The sequence below is a fragment of the Natator depressus genome, chromosome 10 (assembly GCF_965152275.1).
Source record: "Natator depressus isolate rNatDep1 chromosome 10, rNatDep2.hap1, whole genome shotgun sequence".
NCBI classification, from domain to species: Eukaryota; Metazoa; Chordata; order Testudines; family Cheloniidae; genus Natator; species Natator depressus.
The window spans coordinates 49,267,872-49,281,022 of NC_134243.1; the positions used below are offsets into that span (position 1 = coordinate 49,267,872).

At 44.0% G+C, this 13,151-nt stretch overlaps 1 protein-coding gene across 4 annotated transcripts in view; it reads right to left on the minus strand.

Annotated features, from left to right (window-relative positions):
• TMEM266 (transmembrane protein 266) overlaps nt 1-13,151 on the minus strand; it is a 125,347-nt gene that overhangs the window by 3,551 nt on the left and 108,645 nt on the right. For all 4 annotated transcript variants that reach the window (XM_074966064.1, XM_074966063.1, XM_074966065.1 and 1 more), the window contains one exon: nt 610-672. In XM_074966064.1, the coding sequence (XP_074822165.1) occupies nt 610-672 (63 nt within the window). The remainder of the gene's footprint in view (nt 1-609; nt 673-13,151) is intronic.

Below are 13,151 nucleotides of genomic sequence, written 5' to 3' on the forward strand. Positions count from 1 at the left end.
GAACTGCTTTGACTATTTGCTTTATTGCATACCTTTTAAAATCCAAACTACTGGGTATTCGTGTATGAAAGCTGTTCAGTGCAGTGCAAAATGATATGTTATGACCCTTTAGTGGCTACAATTCAACACAAAGTAAAAAATCCATTTGAAGTATGATGCAGTGCTTCTGCTCACAAGTCAATGTTGTCTGGCATTGAGTTTTCTTATTCTTCATTCATTCAGTTTAGCCTTTCTAAAAGGTTCCCAGCAAGTTAACTTCCAACTGATTTTCTATTCATTTATTTCCTCCCTAGGTTTCTTTTCCATGGCCATTTGAACCACTCTATTGACTGGATAACTTACTCTAGGAAAAATGCACACCTGGATCTTGAAACCATTATGGATGACTTCAGTGGGAGCAAGATCAGGTCCCTTATCCTTTAGAGACTATCACCTTGATATAAACTTTCATGGAAAACATGATAGGTTTAGAGATTGGTTTAATTTCCCAGGCTGATCTACTTAATCGCTCAGTCTTGCTTGTTCTATGTCATTCAGTGCAATACAGCAGTTACACATGTCTGATACTCTGCAATTCAGTTTAAATTTAAATCTTTAAAGAAAACTCACCACTGCTGGGCTCATTGTAATATTGACTGATGTAGTTGTTCATATCATCCTTGACCCTGGCCTCTGGAAGAGTAAGAGGGAATGCCATTAGAAAGCCATTTATTTGATTATTTGTTCTAATCCATGTGATTGAAACACCATACTATGCAATACTCTGCTACATCATTTACCTGAGCCCCATTCATTGTGTCTTTGATGACACACACTGTGAGGTTATAAGCCGCTTTTAGATATGCAGTGGTGTCTTTGGAAGCAGTCTCACAACAAGCTTGATCTTGCAGCCCCAACTCGGGCACTAAAGGTAAATGGGAGTTTGGCCTGGATAAGGATTTCGGGACCAGTTCCTCACTGAGCATTGTTTAAGTTTCTTTATATGGTAGCAAATGCAAGACTTCTAAGAAGGGGTTCTAAAAAGACAAAACACAAGTTTCCTCATCCAAATTCTAAAATTTTTATTCACCTAATACAAGCCTTCTGATATGAAGAATGGCAACGCCATCATTTAAATGAGATAGACTGGGAAATTTCTCTCAACACAAAGTAGAAGTAATGCCACTCTTTGCAATCAATGGTTATTGATTTAAAGTGACAATAATGTTCAGTCTGGAGCTTGACTCTCCAGGGATCCTAAGATGTTTGGATATTTAACTCTGTAGGGTACGCTCCCTGATGTCTGTGTGCTGGTAAGCATCTCCTTACTGAAAAGGCTTACATCCGAAGTCTGCACATAGTGTATGGCTGTACTGTAATTAATCTGAAAGTGTAAGCTATAAAATTGTGGTTTGCACTACTACAGATTTGCATTCAAGGATCTCAAAGTGCATTACAAACAGCAATAAGCACAGCAGCACAGCACCCTGAGGAATAGCTGCATATTATTATCCCCCATTTATAGACTGCAGAAACCAAGACAAGTTTGCCCAAGGTCACACAGGGAACAGCAGGGGCAGAACACATGTCTCCTGGCTCCAAGTCCTGTGTCTTAGTGACAAAAGTCATCCTTCCCTGTAAGATTAAACAAAAAATAAAACCTGTAGGTATTCTACCAAGTCAGATGAAATGAACACCATTAACACAGATTTATTAAGGATAAAAGGAAATATGCTAGGGAATAGTTACTCTTGTCCATTGATATATGGCTGAAAAAAGGAGTCAGTTAACACAGCAAAATAAATCCAAGGAATTATGTATTATTAAGGGTGTTTCCTTTTTCTATAGTTTTGTCACATTACTGTTCAGAATGTCTAGACTACAGAGGCCTCATTCATCTAGGGAGCAGCTCTGCTTACTTCAGTGGGGTTACACCATGGATGGATGACGTAGCTTTGGGGCCAACATGCTCAAATTTGGTTGTCTAAAGTTAGGCACCTAAATTTTCATTTAGCCATCTAAATAAATAGCCTCATTTTCACAGAGGCTAGTCACCTGCAGCACCTGAAATGGTAAGCAAACCATATATTACTGTGACACTGAAATGTAGCCACTTTTGGGGCAGAGGGCAGCACTCAGCTGACAGAACAAAAACAGGGGAAGAGGGTAAATTTTAACCATGGCAACTCCTTACTCCTAGAAAACATGCCAAGGGATTTTTAATGTCCACGCAGAGCAGATAAGACTTGACCCACACACTCATATGATCTGCTTTAAAAGGACAAGTTTGTCTTAATTCTGCTGGCTTCTTTGAGCCTTTTATACCAAGTAGTATAAATATTCTAAATCTGATGTCTGCAGTTACACTACTGAGCAATCTCCTTCCACCTGATTATTCTTTATAAAGGGGATGATTCGCTATGGTTTTGGAACAGCAGTGGTGCTCTTGTCTTGTGTTGCTTCTCTATTAATGATGACCTCCTGCTTGACCAATCTGCAGCTGTTCCCTTAATCTGTGAGTGATCAATACCTCTAGAAGCTTCTCTAGCGTTGGAGATTTGACTTGCAAGTCTTAGCTCTGGCTTAGGGGTATTATTATTTAATTCAACCCCTTTCTCAGTATTTTGGGATGCTAACCAGGTGGTCCTAGGGTTCTCTCTCTTTTACTTGTATTTTTTTTTTAAATCTATTCTGCTGTCACACTCCATTTTGATGACTTTACATCTTTCTCTCTGGAAGTTTCAGTCTGTTTCTGGCCTCTTTTCCCTCACTCTTGATGTTCAGCTTGCTGGCTCTGATACAGAATTAACTAATAAAAATGCTAACCTGTACCCGGTAAGTTCATATAAACAGAACACGGAATTTAGGTGGCGGAAAGAAACTACACTACGCCACACTGATTCACCTGATAAATCAAAAGAACATGAGACTGTTCCAGAATTTATCTAAACCAATGGAAGTTACACCTCAAAACAGCACAATGCTTGAAATGCTTGGGATATCAAACAACAATCCCAAATGGTAACCATCTTTGGGCTCAATCCTGAGCTGGTGTAAATTCACAGCACTCCATGAAGCCAATGGAGTGATGCTGATTTACACCAGCTGAAGATCTGACCCCTTATTCAATTATAAATATTTTCAGAACAAATTAAGGGCCAATCATCAGGGCGTGTAAGTTCTCTATTGACTTGGACTGAACTCTGATGACTGACACCAGCAGAGGATCTGGCCATCGGATGTAACAACACATATGAAATCTGCATCGGATTTTAGACTGAAAAATATGTAATGAGAGCACTAACAGAAAAACACCAGCTGTACTGTGCATTTTATAGTCACTAAAGAAGTTCTGTTTTCTGTACAGTAGTTGACTGTCAACTGATTTTTTCCCCACCAAGAATTAATTCTCTTATAGTAAAACAATGAGAATTTTACAGTAACTGCAAAATATACACATATTTTGTCACGATTTTGAGCAGAACTGAACAATTACCATTATGAACATAATGAGAGCATCCAGTAAGAACTTCAAGCTTAAAAGCAACCTGATCTATCCAATTTGCGGTGTATCATATGCTTTAAAAGCATCCTCTCCTTTTAAGTGTTCTTTTCGATACCATGTTTCAGAAAATCATGCTCATCCCTATGAGCCAGATTTCCCACATCCCCTTGGGTCTCTGTGGTTACAGTCCTGCCTTTTCACAGCACATTGTGGTTTGCAGGTGAAAGAAACAGATGTTTTCCGTGGAACACTTTCTCCACGCAACAAGACCCAAACCACTAAGCACTCTGTACCTGAAATAGCTGCACTCATAAGACGGCAATCTAACTTGACACTGAAAGGGAACATGGTTGTTTTCCTGGTTTCACTGGATCTTAAAAGCTTTTTTGGCCCCTGTTGATCTTTAAATGCCTGCAGTCAGAGGTGTGCTTTGTGCTAATGTTTGAGTTTAAAAAGAGGCCTCAGAGTAGCTCAAGGCAATGCTACTGGATGAAGAGTACATTGCATTGGTTTTCAGCTACCAGCTCTTAAAATACAATTCATTTTAATCATTCATAATTTATACTATAAATGCCACAACGTTCACAGCTAGTATATGTACACTTTATAGATCTAGCATGCATTTTTCAGGTGTATACATAACTTTCTGGGGCGAGCATAAGGGGGTGCAGATATTAGAGCCTTGATCAATTTAAAGATTTCACTAGATTTTCTATGAGTTACAGAAATCTCTTGCGATCCTTGAGCAACATATGACTCTAATTCAGAGCTGATTTAAGAAATATGCTTGAAAGAGAAATTATGTTGTGATAGGTTTAGGGTGACCAGACGTCCCGATAAAATCGGGACTGTCCCGCTATTTAGTTGTTTGTCCTGCGTCCCGACGGATGTACTCTGGCTTTTTTTTTTTTTTGCTTGGGGTGGCAAAAAACCTAGAGCCGGCCCTGGTGGGGGGGTGAGCCTGTGGCTGCCCCCCCCTGTGTCCCGATATTTTGTTCTTGTCATCTGGTCACCCTAGATATGTTATAATGAAAAAGGTGATATAACGCCCCCCCCTCCCCGAAATAAACAGTTGCTTGTCTGCTTTTGGTTCCATATGTCAAAACTCATATTGGACATCAGAACTCCTTCCAGATTTCATGTATGTGTCAATCTAAGAATTTGTATATCAATCAACATAACATTTATGATCTGTGAATGGACAGTTTTCAAACAAATCAACATAAAATTTGCCATATTGACTTGGATACCACTAGTCCAACTAATCCAGCATCTTGACCTGGGCAGCGGCCAATATCTGTGCCAAAGGAAGTCTCCCATAAGCACTTAGCTAACTGTGCAGTGCTGTACATGGAGGGAAACATTCTTTATCACCACGGCAGATAATCAGCCTATACTGTGGAGTGTGAGATTTGATTGGCTTTGTTATCTCCATTTACATTGCTAAAAATGTTAATAGTGAGCATAAAATTAGCCAGCCTCTTAGCTTGTGCAACCTTTGCAATAAAGTACTATGGCAGAGCAACATAAGCATATGCATACCAGGCATGAAGCAAGCATTGGATGATTATATTGAAGCAAACCGGCAATTAACAAACTGGTTTTTAATCATATGGGAATCTCAGCTGCTTTAGAAGCAATAGGTTACAATAAACTCAAGTTATCCCAAGTGGTATTATTCATTGTTAACTTCCATACTGTTGTACTCAAGGATTTTTGAAAAATATTAAAGTTGAAAACTTTTGAATGTTACATGTATATAAAAGAAGTTACCTTGTTCAATAATGATGGTTCAGTAATGATGGTTCTTCAAGATGTGTCCCCTTATGGGTGCTCCACTGTAGGTGACTCCTGAGCAGTACCCCCCTTGGAGGGCTGGGACTTCGGGGGGTGGGTTAGTCACAGATGAGAGAGCTAAAGATGGCATCCAAGGTGGAGTCCCTGCTGATTGCATAATGTTCTGCAAAGGTGTGGACTGATGCTCATGTCGCTGCTCTGCAGATCTCAGGTAGGGACATTCTTGAGGAAGGTGATGGAGGAGGAGATGGATCTCGGGGAATGTGTACGGATCGAGGCTGGAGGGATCATGTTACGAATTTGGTAGCACCGTCTGATGCAGTTAGAGATCCACTTGGAGAGTCTTTGGGCTGATATTGCCAAGCCCTTAGATCTTTCTGCCATAGAGAGAAATAGTCTAGGAGACTTCCTGAAGGCCTTTGTCCTATTGAGGTAGAATGCATGGGCTCTCCTGACATCGAGGATATGCAATATGGCTTTCCTATTGTCTCAGTGAGGCTTGAGGAAGGAGGCGGGAAGGTGAATAGACTGATTCATGTGAAACGAGGGGGTCACTTTAGGGATGAACCTTGGATGTTGCCTAAGTGTAACCTTGTCAGAGAAGAATACTGTGTATGGGTGATGAGCCATCAGAGCTGCTATTTCCCCTATTCTTCTAGCCACGGTAATTGCAACCAGAAAGACCGCTTTCATCAATAGGTATGCTAGTGAACAGGTAGCCAGAGGTTCAAAGGGGGCCTAGTCAGCCCTTTCAACACTAGGTTTAGATCCCACGAGGGGGTAGGAAGTCGAGGTTGCGGGAAGAGGTTTGTTATTCTCTTAAGGAACCTTTTAGTGGTCGGGTGCAATAGTACTGAGTACCCTTCTACGGGTTGGTGAAATGCTGTAATACCTGCTAGGTGGACCCTGAGAGAGCACAGCGATAACCCCGATTTTTTAAGGGTCAGGGTATATTCCAGAATATGTGGAAGAGTTGCTGATACTGGAGAGATTTGGTGGGACGTGCACCAAATCTGAAACCTGGACCATTTCTGCAGGTACACATTGCGAGCTGCATCAGGTAAGGGTACCAGGCCTGTCTCGGCCCTGTGGGAGCAATCAGAATTATGTGAGTGCCGTTCCTCTTTATCTTCAGCAGGACCTTCAGCAGAAGAGGAAATAGAAGGCAGGAGTAAAGAAGGTCCTTGTCCTATGGGAGGAGGAGGGCATCACCCAGAGAGTGCTGACTGACCCCTGCCCTGGAATAGTATCGTGGACACTTCTTGTTCTGGTAAGTGGCAAACAGATCTGTGGATGATGTTCCCCACTGTGTGAATAAGTTGTGAAGTACTGATGGGTGCATCTCCCACTTGTGGTTGTGCGGGAATGTGTGACTTCGTTTGTCCACTATCATGTTTTGTGTGCCCGGAAGGTAAGCCACGGATAAGGTAACATTGTGAGAGATGCACCAGTTACACAATTTAATTGCCTCCGTGCAAAGAGAGGGTGATCTGGCTTCCCCTGATGGTTAATATAATACATACAGGCTATGTTGTCCATTAGGATCTTTATATGTGATCCTTTGTTATCAGCGGGAGGAAATGGGCATAGGTGTTCCGGACCGCTCTCAACTCAAGGAGATTGATATGCAAGGATATCTCCACAGGCAGCCATTTGCTTTGCGTTGTGAGGCTGTTTAAATGCACGCCCCATCATATGAGGGATGCATCGGTGGGAAGGAGCTACAAAGGTGGTGCCTGAAAAAAGGGGATCCCTTTGCATGCATTGGCTGGGTTTTTCCACCAGTCCAGGCAGTTCCTGATCCTGGTGGGCAGTGACAGGGGTTTGTCCAGACTGTTCCTGTTCAGTCTGTAAACCGAGCTGAACCACAGCTGTAGGCATCACATGTGAAGTCTGGCATGTGGAATCACCGCCATGCTAGCTGCCATATGCCTCAGGGACTGGAGGCAGATTCCGGCTGGCATTTGAGGGCTGCATTGAGCTGTGTCTATAAGCGATATCCGGGATAGAAACATGTCCTGCGGTAGTAAGACTTTGGCCTGTAGTGCATCTGAGTCAGCCCCTGTGAATTCCAGGCATTGTACTGGTGTGAGCGTCAACCTCTGGGAATTGATCTGTAGGCCTATGAACAAGCGTATTGTGTCCTTGGTGGCTCAAAGAGCTCCCTGAAGCGACCAGGCTCTGAGAAGACAATCGTCCAGGTAAGGGTAGATCATTATCCCTTGTGATTGTATCTGGGTGGCCATCACTGAGAGAACTTTGGAAAATACTCTCGGGGACAATGAAGGTTCCAAGGGAAGGACTCTGTATTGGTAATGGTCATGCCGCAGGGTAAATTCGAGGAGAAGTCTGTGAGCCAGTAGTATTGAAATGTGAAAGTAGGCATCTTGTAGGTCGAGGGCCAAAAACCAGTCTCCCTGTTTCAGTGATGGAATGATCGTTGATAAGGTGACCATCTGGAACTGCTGAGCTTTGACAAACTTGTTGAGAGCTCTGAGGTCCAGGATGGGTCTCCAACCCCACTTCCTTCTGAATATTAGGAAGTAGCGAGAATAGAAGCCTTTGCCTGGTAGATGCTGAGGTATGGGTTTGAAGGCTCCTATCTGCAGGAGGCGACCTATCTCCTGCTGCAGTAGAAGGGTCCCTGAAGAGGGATGGGGAAGAGTGTTGTGGAGGGGGTAGACAGGTGAAGTGGATGGAATAGTAGGATCTGACAATCTCTAGGACCCATCTGTCCGAGGTTATCTGCTCCCAGGCACTGCAGAATGCTGCCAAACGGTCGCCAAATGGGTGCATGGTCACAGATAGCAGTGGGAAGTGGTATCACGGTGCCTCAACCTGCCCATCAAAAGTGGTGTTTAGGGGCAGGCATTTGGGTCGAGGACTGGGAGCCTAAAGGCTTTCGCTTTGAGAACTTTTCCTTTTTCCTCTGGGGCTCATAGTTCCGTTGTGATGGGAATTAGGACGAATAAGACCTCTGTTGGTATGGAAGGCAAAAATGTCTCTTTTGCCCTGATGTGTAGATTCCCAGTGACCTGAGAGCGGCCCTGGAATCCTTTGAGTGGAGAGAGGCGTCGGTCTCCTTGGAGAAGAGCTTCACACCCTCAAAGGGGAAGTCCCCCACCATAGGCTGCACCTCCTTCAGGAATCTCAAGAGGTGGAGCTACAACACCCATCTCCTTATAACAGCTGTGAAGTGGTTCTGGCAGCTGTGTCGGCAGCGTCAAGGGCTGATGGCAAAGATGTTTTTGCTACCGGTTGCCCGTGCTGGATGATGGCCTAGAAGGAATCCTGGGAACTCTCCAGCAGCTTATCTGTAAAGTCGTATAATTTATTGTAATTCGTGTTGTACTTTTCTGTGAGCGCCTGGTAGTTGGCAATTCTAAACTGTAAGGTGGCCGAAGAATATGCCTTCCTATCAAAGAGATCAAGGGGCTTCCAGTGTCTGTCATAGCGTGTTGTCCTAAAGTGGTGCTGTCAGCCACGAGAGTTCACAGCATCCACCACAATGGAACTGAGTAGTGAGTGGGTGAATAGGAACTCTGATTCCCTGGTGGGAACATCATATTTTTTGTCCACCTGCTTGCATGTCTGGGCCACTGAGGCTGGGGTTTGCCACACAGTCTTAGCTGAGTCTAGGATGGCCTTGTTGATCAGGAGGGCGATTTTGGAGGTAGACAGGGGTGGGAGGGGGGCCGGGCGGAAGGGGCCTCGGGCAGAAGGGGCGGGGATGGGGGTCAGCCTCCCCCAGCCAGCCCATCCGTGCTACCCCTTCCTCCCCACCCCCTGTCGGCGGCCATGTCAGTACAGACCCTACCGGCAAGGCTGCCGATGGGGAAGGCAAAAGGGGCAGGGACGTTAAAGTACTGCCGTGGCAGTGCTTTAATGTTGGCTGCATATGGGCCGGTACCAGCTTCTTGCTGGTATGCCGTACCAGCCCGTACTGGCTCACTTTCACCCCTGCAGGTAGATGAAGCATCAAGGATGTCGATAAGCTGGTGGTGCATATCTTTAACCTCCTTCAATGGTATGTGGAGAGTGTCCATCACTCTCTTTGCCAGCTCTTGGAATAAGCAGAAGTCATCCACCATGGAAGGTGGCGACAGCATGACCATTTCGGCAAAGGCGAGGATATGGCCTTGGGTATGACCTCCTCCTCTGTCCACCTCTTGCTCTCCACTTCTTGGGGTTCTGAGACCTGCAATGCTGTAGCCTAGGGGGCTTGCCTGGAGGGCTCCCAGGAGACGCTCAGTGCCTTCTAGGCAGGCTGTTGGTGTGCAGCCAGGGGTCCCACTCACTGTCCAATCCCTCACTTGACATCAGAGGGGCATAGCATGATTGTGGGGAAATCCTGCTTGGTTGGCCATGGCTCTGTTCCATGATCTTGGTACCAAGGGGCAGAGAGTCAGGAGCTTCCAACATAGCGAGGTCACCAGGCTGATGGAATTCTGCTCGTACCGAGCATCCTGGTGTTGGTGGTGGTGCCAGGGGAGATGGAGACTTTGCCCATACTGATCTCTCTGGTGCCAGATGGGCCAATGTTGCTGGTGGTACTGACAACAACTCGCTTACTAGGAGTGTCTTAGGGCATTTGCCCGTGTCTCTCTGTACTGAAGATTCCGTGCCTGTGCCCAAAGGGTCTGTGGGCCTATCAACGATACCGGGCACCGACCGTTGAAGAGAGGAGTGGGTGCCAGATGAACTTGGTGCCAGTGGTGCTGAGGATATCAAGCAAGATGGTGATCGCTTTTGGCTATCCCTAGGCTTGCTGAGGGGACTTCCTGCTCTCTTTTTGAACTTGTGAGAGGAGTTCCCGGACTGTTTCTTCGACCCACTGTCCTTCGAAGTTGAAGGTTGAGGGGAAGACTCATGTCCGCCAGAAGGCTGCGGTCGGAGAGCCACCTCCATAAAAGATGATTTTCTGGTGGAGCTCTCTGCCCTTGTGGGATCTTGGTCAGAGCTGGTGGCAGAGAGAACACTTTTGTGGGATGTGGCCCTCACTGAAGCAGCGAATGCATTGGGAGTGCTTGTCTGTGACCGTAATCACCTTGCTGTAAGTGCGACACTTCTTGAGCCCCAGAGAGCTGGGCATACCCTTGTCCAGGAGGGTCCCCTCCCCCATCCCACAAGAACAAAGTCCTTTCTTTCTTCTTCTTCTAAAGGGTTTCTAAAAGCTAACCATTAACAACTGAAAAAGAGAGTTAACGACAGCTAACGGCTCTGTCTCTAGCCAGAGGTGGTTGAGATGGAATTGAGGACAGTTAGCCCGCATGCGCTGGCAAGCCTCATGGCGCAGCATGAGGAGAAACAGCACAGGTGCAGGCCCAACGGACACTGCTACCAAAGTTCTCTGACCAGCAGTGCAGGGAGGCAGACACACCTACAGTGGAGCACCCATAGGGACACTACTAGAAGAAGAAGAAGAAAAGCATATTATTTATGCAATACAATATAGCATCATAAAGGCAGATCATGGTGATTTAAAATCAGATAAAAATGTCCTTTAGCACATTCAACTGAACTAAAACAACAGCGGATTGTAGGAAGAATGTCAGTATATATGAGGAAGAGAGAACAGCTTTTGGGAGAGGGCAGATTGTTTGTATAATCTAAAATACTATATAGTTCTCGTCTCTCAAATTTTATATTGATTCTCTTAAGTATCAATTCACCTTTCAGATTCCTCCTCTATCTCCTCTTCATGGGTAGAAATTTCTTTTGATTTCATTCCATGGGGAACTCACAATTTCCAGGATCCAGGAGATATAAGACTATTTTCTCTTTTCTTACAGATAGCTTGGATCTTTATGAGATACAGTTATGCGGTCTCCACATTCTCTTCCATAAAGCCAATCTCATTCCACAGCCTAAGCTGATGGATCGGAGAAGCAAGAAAAAATATAATTTTCCTCTCATACGTTGGAGATGGTGACCCTGGAAACATGGTTACGGACACTGGATTCTAATAGTTATGCTTAGAGTCCCACCTTTCTCTCCTTTCTTGTTTGATGTGCCTAGAGGAATCAAAACATTTCTACACAGGGACTGGAGCATGTTTAATTTTTAGATTTGGACTGCAAGCAACAGCGCTGTTAATAAAAGCCATGGAATCAGGATCTCTCTTACCCATAGGAACCCCAGTTTATCTGCACATTCAGGAAGGGAAGATGATTTCACATTTCTCAGTGGATTGGAAACTGTGGTGTGTAGCAAGAAGAAGGACAGGCCCTGGAAAGAAGAAGGTAGGATAGACTGCTGTCTACGGCAAGACACTGCTCAATGCATTGGGGTGTAAATTAATGCCGACCTTGACAAAAATAGATACAAGGAATCACTTCACTTGTCAGTGAAATGCGGCTACTAGATTGGAACGAGGCAGCTGTGGAACAATACACAGCAGAACTGTACAATTCAGGACAGGAAGTGAAGACTAGTATTGATTCCAACTAAGACTAGAGTGGCAATTTCAGTAGGAAGGAAGGTAATTATCCAAACTGGAGTTTAGCCAGGACACTGGGGTTAATACCCTATCTCTTATGAAAACTGAAATAACCTCTTCCCTGAATTTAAAGTCAACCATTTTCCGTGGGTCAGCTGCTTGAGCTGCTGTGTGCATTATAAAGCCAGGCCCATCCCTTCTCTTCTGGGGGGATGGAGCTAGCACTTTAGCCTGCTATCCAAAATCTTGCCTTTGAAAAATGTGGAGCTCTTGGTCAGGAACTATCACACAGCAACTGGAAAGTTTTTGATGAAGAGTTCCAAATAATCTGCCTTTTTTTTCTGTAAAAATATAGAACATAAACTGAAATTTTCCTGGGAATAATAAACTATTTGAGGTAAAGTCCCTTCCAACCCATGAGATGACAATGTAATCTCTCTCTCTCTCTCTCCTGAACCTATAAAAACATCATAAATTTGGTGGAACACATAAATGCCATTCTGTCCATCAAGGCAGATTCCTCTTCTAGTCCTCTAATCCCTCCGTAGTGACTGTAACAATTGTTTCATCAATGATCCCAGTGTATGAATCTGCAAAACCTCTGCATGCAATAAATACCATTTGTACATCTTTATGATTTTGAGTCTTTTTTCTAAAAAAAGTTTCTTCATGTTACTTGGAAATATTTTATTATTAAAGCATTTTATTTCATCCTTTTATTGCCACTGATTCTGCTGACTTCTGTCTATTGGAGTTGAATTTCCTAGACCGTGGAATTATTCTTTCTTCAGCTGCAGAATCTCTGTGAGGTCATGAGTCTTTAGAGTGGAGTGATACAACATTATTACCTCTCACTGTACAGACACACTGTCCACTAGGAAATAATCTTTATTCTGAGGTTTCTTAAGAATGAGATCTTGCAGTTCCATCACTGGTATCTTTCCCCTTGAGTACCAATAACATTTAGAAACCTATGGAAAGGAAAACCACGATAAAGAAAGGAAAATGAATACACAAGTACAGCAACAAAGACTGCTGAGCCACTGTTCAGTATGTTCCTTGTCACATTAGGACAGGGACTTGTTAAATTTGAAACCTGATTACTTTTGAAATAGTTTTTAGTTAATTCAAAGCGATAAGAAACCTCGCTGCATATATTTTAACTGGAGCTCCAAAAGCAGATTTCTGTGCTTTTCCAGTATAATTCACCCTATTATTTTAACACAGGGTTGTCACTGGTACATCAGCTCTGATTAGAGATGGCCTAACTTCATTATTGCCTCATGATTTTGGTTATCTTTTACTATCTACATTAGCAGTCTCTCTGGGTAATATAACCAGATTCAAAATTCCAGGTTCCATTATAGCTAATTGTTTTAATATGAGACTAGACAGTGGCTCACTGATCCATGGTTGATGTTTGAAGGGCTG